Genomic DNA, 21151 nt, shown 5'->3' with positions numbered 1-21151 from the left:
GTTCAACTTCATCATCTTGGAGTGACCCGTGGGCTCGTCTCGCGCTGCACTCGAAACCAAGCCGAGCGAACCCTCGCTGGTGCCCTCATCAGCATCAGCACACTCCACTATTTCTCCAACACCTCCACCGAGGATTCTACTCCTCTCCTTTTCATTTTCCGTCGCGTTCACACTTGTTACGTATTTATCAGGCCATTCACTCTGCCCCATGAAAGCAAAGATACACTCTGCTTCCATTGAAGGCTCGGTTAACTGTGGCAGCCCGATAGGGACCAACCCAGTTGTAGTTGGCGGGCTGCCTAGTTTAAATGACGTTCTTGAACGACGGCCTTGAGCTCTGGCGGGAGTTCCTCCTTCGTGCCTTTAGTGCGCACGAATTTGGCAAGGTCTTGGAAGTTGCGGAAAAGTTCGCATTGTCCAGCATCGTGGAGTTGTTTGCCGAACTTGCATCGCTTGTTACAGTAGTGGGCGGAGTGACTCATGCCACCGCACACCGCGCATGGTCCGTACTGTGGGCGTCGGTTGTCGCGGTTGAAGTCACGTCGACCGCGATGGTCCTGATTGAACCCACGGTCACTACTTCGGCGATCTTGATTGAAGCCATTCTCGCGATCAGGCGTGTTTCCACGCGGTTGACGGTTGTCCGAACGTGCGTAGGTGCCTTCAGCAGCTGCACGGCGCTCGTTTTCAATAGCAGCAGCGAGGTATCGGTCGTTTTCATCCAATGAGAAATCGCCATCCGTATTATCGGGCTGAAAGTCGTTGTACTCATCTTGGACATCGTCGTAAGCGTTCGGATCTTCGTTTGAATACTCGGTGCCTCCCTGAGCAGCTTCACGACCTTCTAATTCAGCTAGTAGGTCGTTCACCGTAGCTTCAATGAGTGTCACTCTTGGTTTGTTGCGGCTGTCATCGCGGCGACGGTCATCACGCCGGTTGTTGCGGGCGTACCCATCGTCGCGTCGCGTATCACGACTCTTAGAGTATCGGTACTCACTGTCACGCTTGGCCATTCTCTCCTTGCCCTTGAGAACATCTTCGATGATCTCTTCGAGCTCGTGAATGTCGGCGACTCGAGCGTGGTAGAGACTCTCCGCTAGCTTGTCATCGTCGCATGTTGCCAGGAATTGCTGTACGTGTTCTTTCGCGTCGCGACCACTCTTCTCAAAGTGTAGACGGGCGGTCCGAGCGTAGCCGTTCAGCCTGCTTATGTAGTCGCACAGATGTTCATTACGTTCCCGCTTGACGGAGTAGTAACGCGACAGTGCCGTCTGCGTGAACTGCGAGCAGTAGTAGCGGATGAACGCATCGCTCAACAGCTTCCACTTGCGCGTCGTCTTCTTCGGAAGTTGACGGAACCAATGAATGGCTTCGTCCCGGAGACTTAGCTCAAATGGAATGCACCATTTATCGGCATCTGTGTGGGTTCCAGTCATTTCATAGACGAACCCACGGAGCCACTGCATACAGTTCTCGCTCTTGTTGCGAGAGCCTGAGAACGGCGTGATGCGATCCAGCGGTCGGTGCGAAGCCATTTCAATCCTCGGTGTTGGGTCCACGTCGTTCAGCGTCGCTAGCTCATTCATCTGACGCATCAACTCGAGTTGAGGATCTTCCTCGTCGAATGTACGCACCAAAATGTCATCGTCACTGGACGAACCATCGCTGTCGACTTGACGACGTCCGGCACCACCTTTGGGGGCTCGCGCACCGCCTCGGCGACCGAACAAACTCTCGTTACTTGCGTAAATGCGTTGCATACGGCTCTCCGAACGTGGCGTAACCATGTGCGAGTCTTGAAAGTATGGTAAGGCTTCGGTAGTGCCAAAGGCACCACGCTTAGCTCCACGCTTGTTCGGAGGAGTACGAACGAGTCGTTGGGGCGTCGGCGGCAGTGGAATCTTAGACGGATCTTCATCTTGAATCATCGGTCGACTCACCGGCTGCTTTCCAGCGTTAATGCCAACAGCGCCAAACGCCTTCCGAAGATTCTTCTTCCATTTCTGGAGAGCAGCTCCGGCTTCATGTGGACTCCAATCTTGGAGCGACATCGTTGATGGGTACGTCTCGTTCTCGAAGCCCAGCGACAACAGTAGCGAAACTGAATCTTCGGCAGCTTGGCTAGTCGAAACCGATTTGACTGGGTATTGAAGTTCCTGCGCAAGCGCAGGCCAGTCGGCTTTTTCTTGGGGATGGGCTTGAACAGCTGAATCCACTCATCGTTCTGCATCAGTGCTTGTACGCGGTCGAAAACGCGCTTGGCGGCTGGTGTATCACCGTTGATAGGTGGGCGAGGTGCCTTCAGCAGGGCTGAATGTTTGCACTCGCCACCGAAGGTTTAGAACCCTTGGTCCCATCGTCATAATCTTCGTAGGCGGGGTCCGGTCCCGCAACATCATCGAGCTCGTCGGCGAGGTTCCTCGAAAGGGACCTGGTCGCCCCGCTCAGCCCCGATGATAGCGTGGCCGTCTCCGGCGTCGCTGCGCCTGGCTCTGGGGCCGGCGTCTTGTCTTCGTAATCTTCATAATCGTGGACGTCAGGACCGATGTCCGCTTCGTCGTCGAAGCTCACTGAAAGCTCGGTGGCGGATGCAAAGCGCGCTGCCGGGCTTGAACTCTCGTTGCGAGCCCCGCCAGACTTGGCAGGCGTAACTGGTACCGTCGATTGTCCTTTCGCCATGTTTCTTGTCTTTTTCTTGGTCTTTTTCTCTTGGTAGCTCGTAAACTGGAAGGCCATACAAACAGCTCACAATGGTAACAATCTGTTCCCGGGTCGCGGCACCAGGGGTTGTGGTGTTGGAAATCCCACGTGAACTCTAGCTACAAATGTAGTTAAGGATGATCCCACAACAATACGTCTACTAGGATAGTAAACGATCGTTCGGTCGGACCTGAAGACCCCAGTTCTGCCCTTGCACCGGGACAAACTGGACGTTGTAAACTACTTATATAGGCCAAACCAGTAAAAATTAGAACACGCTACTAGCACGAGCAAAGCTAGCAGGTGTTTTGAATCCTCGTGGTCCCAACAGCGGAAGGGTACCAGGCACGGGTAAGCCTTTTACGAGATCACCGAGTGTTCAACACTCGGTAGGAAGAATAAAAGAGATGCAATACAAGCAATCCCAGTCGTGCTAATAGGCAACAATAAGCCGTCACGTAACCCCCCCCCGATAATAATCGGCCAATACACAAAGTCTCTTGGCCTTGCCGGATGAACCCTCGCTACAGAGCTTCGAGTTCACCGACAGGCATAACACACTCAAACAAGCTTGACCTGACGCTTACCTTGAAGCCGGACGTCGCTCTGTGTGCTTGAGTGGAAATTCTGTTCTGTATTTAAGCTTACCCTTTCGGGCCTATTCCTAATAAGAAGTCCTAATCAAGTATACAAATATCAAGTGAACAATGATCCGTTATGGATCTTCTTGCATGCCAAGCGTCGTCTGCGCTGTCGCATGAGCATCTTTAACGGTCCGCGCCCTGTCCCAGACGGTGAACGTGTCTTCCAAAGGTCGCTGAGTATTCCGCGAACTCATCCCAACCGCCGCTGAGGGTTCGTACCGTAGATGGTCCGCTGAATGCGAATCCGGCCAGTCCATTATTAATAATAAGGACAGCCTGGATTCAGTGACATAGGGCCGTATCCAATACTTGTTGAAAACTCGGAGGTGACGCCGTCGAGTCCCTTGCACCTTGGCGTCTCCGTACATCACCCGACCGAGGGTTCGTCGCTTGAACAACTTGGGCGGTGTCACGTCTTTGTCGACGGGTGATAATCCGCAACCACGGAGAAATCACTACACCACAGCTACCAGGTGTAACGGGGTATGAGATACCGTTACTAGCTTACACTATAGTGCGGAGGAAGCTCGCAATAATAAAACCAAGTCTTAGGTTTGTGTCAAATTCAACTCTGATTTATTTAGGACCAGGGCGGCTACCCCTGGCCTCGTGTGAACCACTCAAACACATGTCTTTATCTGATTGGTCAATAAGTGAGTCTGGATCCTCACTATCAACCAATCAGATGATGACACCTTGGCACACGCTACCCGTGTGCCACTTTACCTACTTATGTAATAACTTAAGAAATATCTACCTACTTATGTAATTGGAGTTGGGCCCATTACAGCTAGAGGAAGTTGGCTTCCGAGAGTATACAAACTCTCAGTGAACGGCCTTTTACCTAAAGGGAGCGGGGTGACCAATTTAAGGTAGGTTGTAAACTGAGTATATTTATATGTAGGCTAAGCTTGAGTTAAATATACATACTATAAGTCACCTATGGAAAAGAAATGTCATCAGCCATCGGACGACCTTGGTACATTGTACCAAATATCCCGAAGTATGACGTGTCACACTTCATGTAGCTAGGAGTACCCTTAGGGCTACGTACCCCGTTACAGACTCTGTCTTGATCTAAACAGGTTATATTCGGGTGAAGCCGAATTTGACACAACCCGTTACATTCTGTTCTGACGGCCATGCCTTGTGGAAACCCTTCGAATTTATCATATATATCGATGGATAGAGGTTTTTTGACGCGACATTTCATTTGTTCTATTATCGATCTTCTTTTTATGCGCATTGGAAAAGACGCGCTCACGTGGGTAACGAATAAATGGGTATATGTCTACGTAGCTGCATCTAATCGATAACTCTACTGTTCACTTCCGTTTGTGCTTAGAGCTTCGTGAAGCTGTTCGGTCTGCATGTGCGCTGCGACCTGCACGAGTTTGAGAAGTTTCCTGCCAGCCACGCTTGGCGTTGGAAGACAGCGGGACTCTGGCGGACACGTCTGCTTACCAAGGCTCAGTGCTGTGGAGTGATTGTGTCCATCATGGAACGCTCGGATCGAGGTGGCATATGTATATTTCAAGTCTTGGTCATGCATGGGCTCGCTGATGTCTCAATGCACGACAGTGGAGCTTCTGGTAGACGACGGTACGGAGCTCGTCAAGGCGGTATTGTGGAGAGAGGGTGCCCAGGCTCAAGTGACTCTGGGAGATCTCGTCCACGTGGAGGGAAAACTTAATGTGGACAAGAGCTGGGACGCAGTTGAGCAGTCAGTGGCAAGGAATGCAGAGTGTTGCTGACTCACGAGATGGGGACTCACGCGTTGCGTTCCGTCTGTATAGGTCCCGAGAGCTCAGGATCCTTCGGATTTCAAAGGTAGAAGATCCGAACGAAGAATTTCTCCATTGGACTCAAGTGGTGGAGCTAGAACAGGCCTGTTATTCTGCTGGAGAAAAGTCTTTTAGTGCATCCGCTGGGGCCGGCAGCGACGCCCAAGGTGGAACTCACTGGGAGAACATTGCCAGGGAGGCGTTTTTCCGTCTTACCATTGACCCCAGTAGAAAGCAGGAGTTCCTAGGTCGACGCGACCGTGACCGTCACGGTGACATGCTCCTGGAAACCCTAGAGTCTATCCTTAACAAGCAAAAGACAAGTAGCACCACAGAAGCGGCTGATGTCGTTTTCAGCGACCTCATGGCTAGAGAGGATTACGATGCTGTCGTGAGTTGATTTTTCATAGTGTAGAGCGACGTCTGGCTGATACAATTTATTTAATGATGTATCGTTTGCATGGCAGACGAACGGCAATAACGGAGCAGTCAACAAGAAGCTCAGGATTCGCGCATTGCAGTATGTTTTCAGGATGCTACGTCGAGCAGGGCTACTGTTCTTGGAAGACGACCAAGCTGATCGTCATATTTTGCTGAGTTTTGAGGCTGTTTTGAAGCCGGCGCTTCTGCAGTTTCTTCGAGGTGAGGCTCCGATACTTGTGAGCGGATGTTGCTGTAATCCTTTCGTCTGACCGTTTATCCTCTCCCTAGACCACCCGGGGGGCCTTTCTGTTCCAGAAATCGCAGATGCAATAATGATCCAGGAGCGATTCAAGTGTATTCCACTGCAATGGATTGAGACCAGCCTCGGACATCTTTTCACGTCTCAGTTAGTGGTCCAAAGGGACGAGCCACACCTGTTCTTTCTCAAATAATGGAGACACACACAAACTGCCTAGCTATCTTAAAACTGCCGAGCTCATAGCGTTCTTGCCTCCAGATAGTACACCCATGGCGAGAATTCCTTGAACTGCGGGCAAGACACAAGGAGTTTGCCAGTCTCGCTTGCAGTCGTCTTTTCACTTGTTCCTGATGACAGAGTAGCGTCGACCTTGACTGTGATGATTTTAGACGCTTTAGCTGGGATCGATAAGGATGTCGTTGACAGTACAAAGCGTGGGTTGTCGACCATAATCTCGAATTCTTTCGGCGTCGAGAAAACGTTCTTAAACTCAATGTCTTGTGTTGTCAAGAACACGTACGGGCCTTGAGGCAGTGGGGGCACTGATAGCCCTTGCAACGTGCACTTGTACTCGCCAATAGTATTGGAAAAGAGCGTAAGAGTATCACGGAACTCACCAATAGCTTCAGGCTCAAACTTGACAAGGATGGATTCAGCTTTCCCTTCCCAGGAGAAGGGCCCTTCCACTTTCCACGTTACTGGCACAGAAAACGAAGTTGGGTCCTGGACGGAGCATGAAAGCTCTGCTGTAGCAACGGCATAGCTGGTGAAGGGAAATGCCTGAGTTTGAGATCCACCCAGAGGAGCCTTGAAGTACAAAATGCGTTCGGGACCGACTGGCAGAGTACGCAATACCAGATTGTACGTATACTCACCGAGTTCCACAAAGCTGATGGTTAAACGGTCCTCAGTCGGTGTCTCCGAGTGAAGCGTTGGCCGGTATTCAACCTCGTAGTGGCCTTCGGCGCGTCCACTGATCTCACTGAGTTGTCGTACACGAATAAAAGGACTGGAACATTTCCACCAGTGAGCTTTATCCACAAAATTGATCGGGCGTTGGATGTCAAAAGGATTCTCAATGGCCACCATCTTCTTGACCGATTGCCTCACTGGTGTCTCGAAGAAAAGCGTGTCCACATCAACAGCCTTAGAAACGGTGACGTTCACGTCTTGTACGACGTATTCACCACTCTTTTGATTCACCATGCGTACACTCAAGTTAACGGTTCCTTCAATGTAGCAGAAGAACTTCATGTTGTAGTTGCGCGTCACTCCAGCGTGTAGTAGGATTGACGATGGCCCTTGAATAACGACAGACTCATTTCCTGGTGGTTTTTGAGTCTCGACAGCAAATGTTTGCGGTGTCTTCAGCCAGTTCTTGATCGGAATCGAAATTGACACATTCTTCTTTGCTGCAGTGGACAGGAAGGTTGGTGCTATGGGCAACGGTGCTGACGCTTTGCCGAATAGATTGTACAAGAGCGCACTTCCATCGGGTATAGCGAGAAAAATCGAGCCAGTGTGGACTGTTGGGCGTTGTTCATCGATTTCTTCATGGGAGTTTTGTTTTGTCATAGCCAAAGGAGAGTATAGCACGTCAAGGTTGGCTGTCCCGTGTGCAGAGACTAGAATATTCTCTAGGCACGACCAGTGATCACCTTGAACCACTGGGAACAAGTTCCAGGGAGACGAAGTCGTGTTCTCGAGTACTATGACCTTGCGGCTCTCCTGTCGAACTGGAGAACTGAAGTGAACGTCTTGAATCGATGACGTTGCTTGAGGAACACATGAGCCCACCAATGTCAGCGTGGCGGGAGTAGTTCCCTCGACCATGCACGTGACTCTCTCATAACGAATGTCAGGGTCCACAGCGGCTGGTTTGAAGGTCACCTCAATGATCTTGTGCTGGTTGGGGGCTACATTCCCTTGGGATGGAGACACTGAAAATTCGGGGGCAAACTCGCGTACGTTCCACTGGAATTTAGCGGCGACATCCCCTCGGTTTTGCAAACGTACTTTTCTCACAAGTTGACTGCCTAGACAAACTGGTCCGTACGAAAGAGTGTCAGTCTCCAGTATCACATCAATACCTTGGCAGCATCCGGACAGCGTGAGTAGTTTCTTCGTGCTCCCTCCCATTCGTATGAAAACATCTTTCTGAAAGCTCGGAATTCGCCGTGTCGGGGCAAAGAGGAACTCAATGTCGGCCGTTTCTTTTGCTCGGAGTGAGATCTCTTGTTGAGGGAACACTGAGATACCCAACGCATCGAGCAATGGGACTCCTGGTTGAGCCAAATCCACACATTCTATCACAGTTTTTCGCTTGGAGCGGTTTGCGACCTTGACGGTCCGAGACATTTGCTGTCCGATCTGTAAGTTCCCCAGAAAAACCATCTGCATTGACGAATTGACGAGCTCAATTTTGGGGAACACGCCTTCTCCACGGATGCTAACATTAACTGTAGATGACCCATTGATCGTAAATGGAATCACCTCCAGATACGGAACTTCATGTCGTGCTATAAACATTATGGGAATGCTGACTGTCTCGCGTGGGCCCACCATGGTTGGAGGACAATCCACGCGAAGATGAGGTTTCTTTTCGAACAAACAATCAAGATCGATTGCGCTCTCGGGGTCCATATTAAACACGGTGAGCGTTTTCATCTCCGCCACTGGAACTGCATCATTTTCTGCGATGAAACAGGGACCAAAGTCGTGAGAGGTGAACGACAAGTGCAACATCGGAGGAACAGCATTCCCGTGCAGTGCTAGCACGTAGTTTTGAGAGCCAGCAATAGTACAGGTCACCTGCATCCCGTCGAGAGATGTTTGCTTTGTCGGAGAAAACCTCAGTGCGCATGTGGTCTTGTCATTCTTCTTGATCGTTCCCTGCATTGGTTCAATGATGAAAGCTTCAGTTGCTTTTGTCACAGTCCAGTTGAAATCGAAGTTAAACTTTCCATTATTATGGATCACAATGAAACGCTGGGCTTCCTCGTTGACGCGCACAGCTCCAAAGTCCAACAAATTACCGAGGCCTGAAACTAATGCCCGGCTTTCGCTTTGATCTTCAGATGTCAAGATGAGTGCACCGTGAATACTATAGCCCTCCCCTTTGACATTCAGAGATAGTCGCGTGGGTTTGCGCTTGATGATACAGTTCAGATTAAAATTGTACGACTTTTCTTCAATCGGCATGAACTCAACCTCGATCGAAGTTCGACTATTGGGTGGAATCACGCCACTCAGAGGGTGAACAATCAGTGCAGGTAACTCTCCTGCAAAGTCCAGCAACGTCTTGTCCAATACAAAATTGAATGGAATAAGCTCCTGATTGATCAACGAAATGCTTTGAGATGTCTTTGTTCCGATCATCAGTGTGTTAAAGTTGACACTTGCACGATCCAACGCGACTCGAGGCTCCGTCGTCGTACCCACAAACACGAAAAGCTGACTAACCTGGAAATGCGGAATTTTGAAGTACCAGAACATTTCCTGGAGTTCTAGTTGCTGTGGAGTGAATTCAAAAATCATCTCACATCGTTTACCAGCAAGCATCAGACCCTTCGGTGTCGCGCACCGAAAGCACGGGTTGTTGTTCCCTTGCGGGATCCACGAAAACTCATACGACACGTTCGTTGGGTTAACCACGTAAAACCGCCGTGTGTTGCGGACTCGAACGCCAAGAGACGCCATTTCGATGATTCTGATCGAAGGATCTAACGGCCCCAGCTCACCATGAGGGCCTGGGAGGTTCGGAGCTCTCCATTGCGCATAGTCACTCCTTTCTACATCGAAATGGCAAGCAGGTCGGAGAGACTCACCACGAACTTCCACTCGAAGCACCGTAACTTTATCCTTTTGAGTGTCTGGAATGTCGAAGCACAAGCAGTACAAATAACCATCCACTTCCATTGGGGCAAACTTAATAGTAAACGTTTGAGTTTCTTCCCCGTTGATTGTCCCAGTAGCAGGTGTCACGTCAAAAGGGCAATTATCGTCCACATCACCATCAATACCCCCCAAGTCAGACTGACCATGAAGTCCTTCCTCCCATCTGCACGAGTATGCCAAACGGATTTTGCTCTTGTTTTGCAGCGTGATTTTGTGCGTACACACTTGTAGCATGAAGGTTCTGCGAAATGTGATAGACGTTTTATCACACTCGAAAGATAGGGTATCAGCTGCAGCAAAACAACTTAATACGATGGTCGAGGGAGGCCCAATTGCTTCAAATTCAGGCTCCACAAGTGTTTGCTTTGCAACACCTCCAGCTCCTGCTTGTCCGCCAAATGAAACCGTCTGAAAAGAGTCATCCCAGACATTTATGTCACTCCGATTGACTGAGCTGCTTTTATACGAGATTCGCTGAGACTGCAAAGCGATGCGATGAGCCTGATATATGGCCGTTTTATCTCCATCCTGTGCCGGTTCAAATGTGGATCTAATCAGCTTGTAAGCATTTGGCATGAGATGACCGACACACGGGGAGAAGTGGAATGGATCAGCTTTTGGCCACTCGAAACGCATGATATCAGATGATTGATTGCGTAGCGAGAACACCTTCGTGCTCTTAAAAATTAGAAACCCATCGTTCTTCGTCTCACTCACGTCTGGTAACCGAATATCATCAAAGTGAAGTTCATCATCGTACCCACAAGGCAAGTCTTCAAATACCAAATCTTCTTGATATCCGCATCCAAAGAGCGTGACCGCCGTCTCTTCAAAAGGATTATTCTGCACTGCAATTTTGAGTTGTGATGTGACTGGCTCGTCATGAACCTTCTGGGGTCGGAACTGCAAGGTCAGCGTCTCAGTAGCTTTTGGGGCCACCATTACCGATCCATTGCCCATTGCGAACAGGAAATTAGGGTTCGATTGACTAGAAAATAATACGGTTGCTGGTAGAATCCCATCGTTGCGTAGTGCTAAACGCATATCCTTGGTTTTTGAAGTCCGAACTCGACCAAAATCTAACATCATGGTACCACTTGAGTCTCGAGCTGTCGGCTCCGTAATTAAAACACAGGGCATTGTTCCTTCCCCTCGCATCTCGAACTCGAGAAGTTTATCCGCCACATTGCTTTGAGGAGGACTATCATCAACCACCGCATTAAAAGTGGCCCGGAACAAGGCAATGGTCGCTGGGCGGAAGTAAACGCTTACGAAACGATGCTCAAGGGGAGGAATCTCCCATACAGCTGGCTGTACAATGAACGCTGGAGAGCCATTTTCGGACTCGGTACTTCCAGTGCTACCGTTTGTTATAGAAAACTGCACCGTGCTGCTCACTTTCATCGGATTCGAGATCTTGAAGCGCTCCACCGTTCCTTTCCAATTTGCCGCTGCAATCAACGGACCAAACGAGAAAATCTTTTCCTTTTCTGCGAATGTGACCGCTTGGGCATTCCCATGATAAGACGAACTGCGAAGTGATGACATTGGCGTAACCGACTCGACTCCTAATGAGCAAATTACCGTTTGTTCCTCGAAGATACTCTCGTAATCCGTCGTGTTAATGCCTGGGTAGCAACTTTCACCGATTAGTTCGTACAGCAGCATGTCCGTCTCAGTCGCATCCTCCGTATTGCGACCAGAAATCTCAATCTGAAGTGTCTCGCTGTACACAGCGCACTCCTTCGGCTGGAATGCGACATCCAATCGCATCGTAGCTCCAGGGTCGATAGTGCCGCAATCTGGGGAAAGCGCAAAGTGGCCTATGGAGAATGTGGCTGGAGACAGTGGTGTATCTAACGTCAAAGGCTCCGTTTCCTCTCTTTCAGTCACCGGTCTAGAAGCTTGGACGCGGAATTTAAACTGGAATTCGCCATCGTTTCGTATTTCAATCCTCTTGGTTTGTGCTTGTTCACTGTACTTGTGAGGACCAAAGTTAATTCCATGGTTTGGCCGGAGTCGAAACTTACTGAGGACCGATCGGGCACTAGCGTGGACGTAGAACTCACGACACGCCTCCCCTGACAGCATTTCAATAATAGTGCACTTGATATCCTTACAGTCACGGAGCGTGACTTCGCTCTTGGATGCAAACGTGACATTCACTGATGAAGACTGCCCAGGCTCCAGCACCATTTCGCTTGGCTCGATCGTGAAGTACTCACGAGTGACTGCATTTCTAATGCCGATGATATACTTGATGCTGTATTTGCCTCTATTGCGAATGTTGAATACTCTAAAGTGCTTCTCTCCAACTCGAACCAGACCAAAGTCCAGAATCCCGTCACCGCTCACCGTGTTTCCTGCAGCTCTAGATGTTGCTTGGCCAGGATCTTCTCTAGTTTCATTGTCAAAAGAACTCACATCGATCTTGTAAGCTTCTCCTCGCAATGTTAACTCAACCGTCCGATTCCGGTCATTCATTTGAAGAGCGCTCTCAGCATCCGAGAATTCAATTCGCAGCAGAAGCTCGTGAACAGCTTCTGTCATTGCCGAGAACACAACCACTACTGGGATTTTCTCCAGAGGTTTCACAGTTCCTTCGACTGGGAAAATCCGAAAATCTTCTGGTAAGTTATCGCATAGTAAACGCCACAAGACCGCAACAGGCGCCACATTCTCGATGTAAAATACCTTTTCCTCTTGTCGCTTCAGCAAGAGCTGCTCGAAATCCAAAACTGGTTGTTTGTGTAAGTGGGATGGAACAGAAGGTTGTTCCACTAGAGATGCACTAGGTCTAGAAGTGGCAGGGGCACTGCCAGGGTTATCGGACCTAGAAGACCTGGGAGTCTTACTGGTTGTTGCGTCGTCAGCCTGTCGATGGTCCTCCCGCTCTGATGTACTCGCCGCAGCTGGTTGTTCCCATGGTCCTCGCAGCTTCAACTCTGGTTTACATCCGTAGCAACTGATCTGGAATTTCACAGGCTCCGGGTTGTCGCCAATACAGCAAATTAAGGCGTTCTCATGAAGCCCAACCTCCAACGGGTTTGCCCACACTTTGACTTCTCTCGTGTCGCCCTCATTGATCTCAACTGCAGCAGGGAACACAACAAATGTATCATCTCCTTGCTTTTCCATCCCAAACTCCAGTTGAATCGGAAACTTGCTGCTATTGGACATCCGGAACACTTCGACATTGTTTGGACTCGTTTTCTGCCACTCGATGAACTCTCGCTCGGTCTGCGGTGCTTTCGCTTGCTGGTTAGTGATAATAAGCGGACCGAACTCGAACTGGTTCCTTGAGATCACAAATTTCTTCTGAACAAATGCACCTTCTGGGCGGCTTTTGACGCGGTGCATGAACACATTCCTCGGGTCATTGTTTATGGTCGGCACACCACAGACTCCACGACCAAACAAAGTAAATTCACGCTGGACACCTACAATTTCAAAGCCCAAAGTGCAGTCGAAGTTGCCAATATCAGGTGAAGTGAACTGAACCAGCACATTAACTCTCGAGTGAGGAGCAATTACCCAGCGGCAAGCGGGAGGGCAAACTCGCGTCTTAGGACGTTGCAGTCCAGTGCTCAAGGCTTCAGAGGATTGGTGGGTATCCATGCTATCAGTTGGTCTCTCCGAGTGTTCTCCAACCTCTATGACCTGTACGTGACTCGGCGTTTTACCAGCAGTTTGAGGACGCGAAGAGTGTTTGCTTGGTATTTGAGAGCGCGATCCACTGGTATGGAGGCTCTTCTCACTGCTGCTGGCTTCATGTGCACCTGAAGATTGCATTGCTGGCGACCGCAATGAAAAACGAGCGACTCTTTTTCGAGGAAACCTCTCTAGAGGCCTCCGAACAAGTTGAAACTTGGCAGGAGAGGGGATTGGTTTGTGGCTGGTTTCCAACTCGCGGACAAACTTTTCAACAGCTGAGAAGATTGCACTGTGGATAAGAAGCGGTGGGCCAGCATCTACGATTGGAATGTCCAGAAGGAAACGGTCGGGTGTAGCTCGATCCTTCACTTGTGACCATATGGCATCATCATTATCACACGCCTCAGAGCTCAGTGGGGTAGAGCTTTCCATTTCCAGTTCCTCTCGAACTATAATCAAAGCCAATTGACGCTTCATGGCTTTTAGCATTTGTGAATACTCCACAAAGGTTGCAGGCTTGAGTTCTTGTGCAGACAGTGAATGTGTCAGATCGTTGGCCTTGTCACTTACAGTGTTCTCCTCGCTAGCATCTGTCCCAGCCGACACATCTTCGCGTACGTTTGCTTCCAAATTTATTGATTGTCGCGATGGAGAAGCTGACAGGGCCTTTGTTTCTGCCTCTAGAGCAACATTTGTATCAGGAGCAGACTGTTGGACTTCTTCTCCTTCCACGCTACGATCGGTTGCCTCTCCATCAACTCCAGCTGTATCATTATTCCCTACGTTTCCTGAGCCGACCGGATTTAAGCGATCACGCGAAGGAGATGGCGAAACAAAACCGCCACTTCCGGGTCTACTGGTTTGACTTTCAAGCACCGTACTCATCGACTCGTAGCTGTCTTCATCGAATCCCAGTACGATGATCCGCGCAGTTACAAACGCCCTCGAGCAGCATTTAAGCGTTTCTTCAACGCTTAGAAATGAATTTTCAAAACCGTCCAAAACGCTGCCGCTTTTGAGATCTGGTTGTGCCAGTCTCCACAAAACAATCTGGTTTAATAAATGAGCGAGTCTGTCAGCGATGGATTCTACCTCTCGTGTGCTATCTTCGACTGATTCTGGAACTTCTGAGGGCAAAATTTCACTTTCGCCTTTGTTGTTCACAAGCGCTTTACGTGCGGCTGTCGCTAGCGGCCCCTTTGCGGCGCATATCGAGTTAATTGCGCCATCAATCGTCCAGATAGCCAACGATTCCTTCTCTGCAAGAAGACGCGCCTGTGTTGACTTCCCGCATCGTGGTGGGCCTACCATTATGTAGTCAATACCTTTTCTTGGTGCAGGATTAAAATCTGCAATACTCTTCAAGGTCATATCCCTTTGTTCTTTGGACCCAATGCCCTCGTTCTCTGCCAAGTGTGAAGAAGAATCAGTGGGATTGTGTAGCTCACTAGGTTGGCCAGTACCACCTGTCGACACAACGTCTGACGAACTCATCGGGGCCAACCCATTTTCCGCCAAGTATTCATCAATAGGTTGCCCTGGAACACGAACCGACAATTGGAGCATATCCTCCGCGTTGAAAGCATTCAGAGACCGGAATTGTTCTTCATCCTGTTGATACATCGAGTCAAAGTCCAGAGAAAACACCTCAATTGGGTAGTCCGAGTCATTGCGTATCTCTACTAGTTGTTCTTCCGGTGGAGCACAAGGGAGCACAGGACCCAACTCAATAAGAGGCGGAGAGAAAGAGATACGTAATTCTGACCCTTCTCCACGACAAGCAATGGATCGTGTCTTTGGATTCGAGCTGATCTTGATCGGGAGCTTGAGCATGAACTGGCGTCCACTATCCGGAATAAACTCGATCTGAATATTTGCTTTGGCCCCCGGTGTTAGTAGTCCAGACTGCGGACTAAAGCGGAAATTCCCCACATCCTTCGTAGATCCCATCGGCTTCTTGAACGCCCACTCTGCAGGCACGGCCGAGATATTCTGCAACTGAGTAAACATGGTGTGGCACGTACTCACCGCGATCTTGCCAAAGTCAAGACTTTCAGTCGAGATCGAGATATCTGGCACCGTCACAAGAGCTCGAACCATCGCAATACAAGGAGGTCCGTTCTTGATCACAATGGGCAACTGAGTCATGTGGAGGCCCATCCCAACGTTTTTGCGAGCGTGAAAAGTGACACTAAACTCAACGGACTCTTTTTCGGGCAATCGCACTACTCTCTCGGGCTCAATCTGGAAACCTCTGGAGCTTGCCAAATTCTTGTCAAGTTGGAACGAAGCAGGGCCGTGACCGATGTTAGTAACACTAAACCGTTTGATCTTATGCGTTCCCACGACAACATTCCCAAAGTCTAACACGAATTGGGACATTACAAATGGAAACACTTCTGTTCCGCGTCTCTTCTTGGCACCTGACGTAGACGAAGGTGGTCGAAATGGTTTAGTAGCAGCCTTGGTGCTCCCTGGGTCTTTTTCAGTTGGGTGGTCGTTATGTGCTTCGATTGTCTTCAATGCCCTTGCCTCGGCTTTTATTGCTTCTTGTACGAGGAGATAGTCAGCAAAAAATAAGCGGCAAGCTTCAATTTCGATGTCCAACTCGTCCACGGCTGATGTCGCCACACCGCGACCCGGAGAGCCAAGAGCTCCAATGCGTTGACTTGCTCCCTTTGCCTGGGGTGATGCTGGCAATAATACTGCAGAGCTGAGCTTCTCAATTTCTCGACCTGCGGTTGACACAGTCGACTTGGAGTCTAGCACAGCCATTGCGGTATTACTACTCAGCAGACGCTGACTGTTCCTCGGATCTGCAACTGCCGAGCTTTGCATCCCAAGCTCAATACTCTGTTTCGCGCGCTTCTTTAACTCCTTCCACTTCGGTTCTTCGCCACGAACAGCGCTAGATGAATGGGGTTCGCGTGGTAAATTCAGTGACACTGCGGCAAACGTTCCACTACCAAACAATTTGAACGGAATTGGCTCGAAATGCGCGATCTCAAGCACCATAGTCTCTTCGAAATACTCAGGGATGCCAGGGCGTAAGCGAGCCAGAATTTTTTGCTTCTCGTTGGGGGCAATCCTCCCACTGATAGGCGAGATCTCCAAAGCTCTTCCACAAGCAACGCTATCGACCACAATGTTGAAAGAGAAAGGCACTTTACCAACGTTCAGAATGTAAAAGTCGCGATCTTCCGTCTTGTTGTATAGTACTTGGCCAAAGTCCAGCGATTGTTTGTCCAGCTTGTACACAAGAGACGATGCTTCGCCCAAAAGAGTTAGCTCGTACTCAGGACCACCTCCCACTTCACAGGCCACAGTACTCTTAAACTTTCGGTTTGCATGCCCGTAGTAAACAAAATCGATCTTCTCGCTCTCATTTGGTTTCAGAGTCCCGCGGATCGGCAGGATGTCGAACACTTGATTGATAGGAATGTATGGTTTCTTGGCAGTAGCGCTAGACAAAGCCTCCTTCTCGTCTTCTATGAAAACCCAGCGAAAACTCGTGTCCACTATTGGAGACGTTGGTCACGTTCATAATGATGGACTTTTGCGTACCATTCAGTGTGCAGCCAAAGTCGATTTTGGTCATCCCGAAGGAAAGATTGGGGAAGCTTATGTCTCCTATCAGCTCCACACTGTCTTTCTGGGGATGCCCCGTGTAGGAAACAAGTACCTTTCCATTTATGACCCGACAAGTGTGGTCATCCTTGAATCCTGGATAAAACTCCACGTGTAGAGCTACCTTTTCACCTGGTTGTAGCACTGCCTCCCAGCAATCGAGAGCAAACGGAGTCTGCGTGCGGAGCGTGAAAGATAACGGGAGCTCGCAGGCATTCGTGAAACTCAGAGGCTGCGACTGCGTTATGATTTGTTTTCCAGGGTGGTGAATATACTCGAACGACAGCAACGACGAAGACGGGGTGAGTTTTGGATCAATGAAGTTAGCGCGGATCGCAGTTACGAACGCAACTCTGCTGACTTTTTCCCTCCCCACCCGCGTCTCGCATACCAGTTCTTCTTGTATGAGTCCAGCTGTCGAAGAAAGTCCCTTGAATACAAAGATACACGCTGTGCGTGGCTTCAACTCGATCGTCCCTGGGAAGACAGAAAAGGCAGGGATCACTTCGTCTGGCCCATCAGGTGCGCCATTCATTCCATTGCGGTTGTTATTGCCCGTTTTGCTTGGCTTTGTAGTCGATCGATTATCCTGTCCTGCTCTTGACTTTGACGTCCCCCGGTCTGTCGGGTTGAGTTTACTGTTGGCAACAGCGACGATTTTGTTGGTCCAAGTGAGCACCTGTACACGCTTCCCCTTGTTTTCAAGAGTACAGCTCCACTCACACTCCTTGCTAGTCATTTGGTGACTGAAATCGATAACTCGAAGTTCACTCGGCGACCACATGGTTGTTCCCGTTCCTCTGATCCATAAGGGAACGACGAGATTGTCCCCTTCTGTGATCAAAATGTGTAGTTGGTCCTTGAACACCATAGTATCATCCAGGTTGGCCACGAGCACAAAATCAAGACTTTCGCCAGCCATCAGCACACCTTCTTTCTGGTCAATCTGGAACTTCGAACGAGCGCCGCGAACAAATGTTTTGTACGCTGCCGCGATCAACGAGACATTGGTCATGCGCAGGGTCCGTTCATGATCCACGAGACACGAACAGTTTCCCCAGTTTATCTCGGGTTGGTCCAATTCAACCTTTGGACCAGAGCCAGTAGCGCTAAGGGTCACAGACAAGGGGAGATCAGTGCTACCTAGGACAGTTATCACCATTGGAAGGCGGATACTGCCAAGCTTTTCACAAGATAACGAGATCTCCACAGACACGCGCTCGCCTGGACTTACACTGCCGGTGAACTCACTTGTGCTATATGTGGCGATGGCACGAGAGTGATCATCCTGCTCACCGATTTCAAAGCGTCCAAACAAGTGCGTTGACTTGTTCTCCAAGACGAGCATCTGCTTATGCGGGTATCGAAGAAAGCATCGACCGAAATCTAGCTCCTGTTTAAGGACGGCTATCTCAGGGACAAAGCACTGAGCGCGCAGGGGAATACTCAGCAAATCAGCTCCGACACCAGGGACACCAACAACAAGCTCGTACTGGTAAACTTTGACGTTGTGGGACGTAAATCGGATCGAGATCTGCTGCTCTCCGTACGGGTCTAGCTTTCCATCTGACGGGATTAGCTCGAGCTCCTTTTGCTTGTAGTTGGCCTCTTCCGGGACGCGCAGAAAATATTTCATTGCGATCTTAGAAGCGTTGACAAGCTTGACGGTTCGGGTCTGTGGGAAGGAATAGGAGATCGCTCCAAAGTCCACTTGGTCCACATCGAAGTGGAATACTGGGGGGATCACGTTCGCTTTAAAACGCGCTGCTAATTGCTCATCGGAGCCCTGCATGCCGAAGCAAATGTGGTAGAAGGCTTCTCCCAGCTCTTGAGAGCAGAAAGTCACCTCAATCTTGAGCATCTCATTGACCGCCAGAGTCCCGTATCTAGGATGAACTGTTAACAAAGTACCTGGAGGCGTCGTCAACGGGATCAGCTCGAATTCTGCTGGAATTTCGCCCTTATTTTGAATGGTAAAGCCTCGCGTACGCTCGTCATTGATGAACACATCGCCGAAGTCCAAAAGCTCATTGTACACCACTTTGGCCTTGGGACCAATCCCCTGACCTCGCAGTTGTAGCGGGAGACGTGCTGTTTGCCCCGCGATCTCGAGAAATGCTCGACAAGAATACAAATGTGCTTCTTCAGGAGTGAAGCACACCACAACGTCCACCTCGGAATGAGCCCAGACTCTCCCACTCAGTGGCGTTATCGAAAAGCACGCGTCTACGAACTGCATTGAGTCGTCTAGAGTCGCCTTACGTAAATGTCTGTACTTGGTGTCCTGCGTCTTTCGCACGTCAAACGGCGAATCCGTGAGCCCCGAGTTGACATCCTCGATTTCCTGGAGTTGCAGCTGCAGCTGTTCGTGCTCTGCCGTCTCCATCCGAGACAGTTCTGCTAGAAGTCGGGTGCGTTCTCCCTCCTCCCCAATAGTATCTGCAAAGGATTTCCACGAAAAGTCAAGCGTGAACTCAGACTCGTTGCAGATCTTGACTGTTTTGCGAAATGCAAGCGATAGATACGTAGCGCTGGGCTCCACCAAGGGCTGGCCCAAGAAGACGTCCACGTTTACCACGCGACCTACTAGCTGGACGACTGCTATTTGGCCGCTGTCATCCTTAACCTCCAGTTCACCTTTGTTGAAGTAACCATCTCCGATGTGATACTGACTATCTAGGGGAATATAATTGTGCTATATCATATAGAGATTTCTTATATAACTGGACTGGTTGGTGGAGGATAACTCCCCTCCAGGACACCAGACTATCTAAATCACCACTTCCTCTTTTACGAACTCTACCACACAAGCGTCTTCTCCTTCTACATTCAAGACTTCCTCTTCACTATGGCCGCCTAATCCTCTCTACTTTTGTCCTCATTCAGTTCTGTACTGCCCTAACAACTCTGCGCAAATCATTCCTTCAACAGGTTATCAGCCCAACGCTTCGCCAGGGTACTGACGAGCTGAAAGCGGTAAGACGATGCGCCTCCAAGCCCCAAGGCTCATGAAGGAGATCGGAGAGAAAATCGCCCGACGGACACCAACTCGCGTGAGGCCACGTTGCCAGCTTGGCTCCAGCCACTGTGCTGTAGCACAGCATGCGTAGTTATTCGCCATGCTGGGAGGTCATGAAACCCCCGCGCCAGCCATGGAGCTGTAGCGCCGCACGAGACACATACATTCCGTGCCACACCGGCCATTGCCGAGTTGTGAGGCCATGATGCCAGACCAGCCATAGCGCTGTACTATTGCTGCTGGTTGAAAAGCCGAACTAGAAGGCCACAGTGCCTTGTGCTCTACGTACATGTACGCGTACACGTACACGTACACATACACGTACATGCATTTGATGATGTACAAGTACATGTAGTACATATTTAAGGCGAAGAACTAAATACCGCCCTCACGCACCAGCAGCATTGCTGTAGTGTCACGCCATACTGGGAGGCCAAATGCCCCACTTGCGAGCTATAAAGCTGTGCTTAAAATATTCCAGCTACAAGCTGTGTATTTACTACTAGTATATGTGTACTTAATGAGATACCATTTTAAATATGTACATCTCGAGCTACAAGGCCGAATGGCACAGCTAAAACCTCGCTTAATGCAAAGCTGCAGCAGTCTACTAAATGCAGATCTACGGCTTGTTGAGAACAGGTAATCCACTACATTTTGGACCTGTAAAATAAAAATATACCTTAAAAAAACAAGAAAGAGATAAAATGAAAATGGGCAATTGTCCATACAAACATGTGTCTGGTATTTAACCAAGTTAAGAAATACGCGAGGCAACAACGCCGAAACAATTCATTCAATTCACCAAACTTAAAAAATTTATTGCGGCAAAAGTTTCAAACATTTCCAGCATAAAGAAAAAATCTTCAATACTTTATGACTTTAAGACAAGCCTACACAAGCCTCTGTCTACAGAAAGCAACTATAGTTTTACTGCATTAGTTTCATTTTCAATGGAATCGATAGTTTACAAACCTATTGCTTGCACTTGCGAAGTATAAACAAAATAAAAATCTTCGAAATGAGAAACAACTCCATGAGCCTCTAGGGAGAAAAATAGCCCCAACGATGAGAGCCTGCAAACAAGATGCGTACATGTACACTACCAATGACACTGTTAGATGTTTTTATGCTTGAAAGCTGA

At 49.4% G+C, this 21151-nt stretch overlaps 2 protein-coding genes across 2 annotated transcripts; one reads left to right on the top strand and one right to left on the bottom strand.

Moving 5' to 3' along the window:
- Window positions 1-4582: 4582 nt before the first annotated feature.
- On the top strand, window positions 4583-6015 carry PITG_21018 (uncharacterized protein; the record flags this gene model as incomplete). Its single annotated transcript, XM_002895306.1, has 6 exons — window positions 4583-4612; window positions 4690-4861; window positions 4926-5067; window positions 5141-5519; window positions 5596-5770; window positions 5840-6015. 6 exons carry the CDS (start codon window positions 4583-4585, stop codon window positions 6001-6003), a joined length of 1062 nt encoding a protein of 353 aa, XP_002895352.1.
- A 32-nt stretch (window positions 6016-6047) lies between these two features.
- On the bottom strand, window positions 6048-19374 carry PITG_21017 (hydrocephalus-inducing protein, putative; the record flags this gene model as incomplete). Its single annotated transcript, XM_002895305.1, has 4 exons — window positions 6048-14453; window positions 14526-16115; window positions 16185-16879; window positions 16926-19374. 4 exons carry the CDS (start codon window positions 19372-19374, stop codon window positions 6048-6050), a joined length of 13140 nt encoding a protein of 4379 aa, XP_002895351.1.
- Between the last annotated feature and the right edge of the window lie 1777 nt (window positions 19375-21151).

The sequence above is a fragment of the Phytophthora infestans genome, genomic scaffold, assembly GCF_000142945.1.
Source record: "Phytophthora infestans T30-4 supercont1.200 genomic scaffold, whole genome shotgun sequence".
Classification (NCBI taxonomy): Eukaryota; Oomycota; class Peronosporomycetes; order Peronosporales; family Peronosporaceae; genus Phytophthora; species Phytophthora infestans.
Note: the sequence above shows the minus strand (reverse complement) of the source record. Positions and strands in the feature narration are given on the sequence as shown.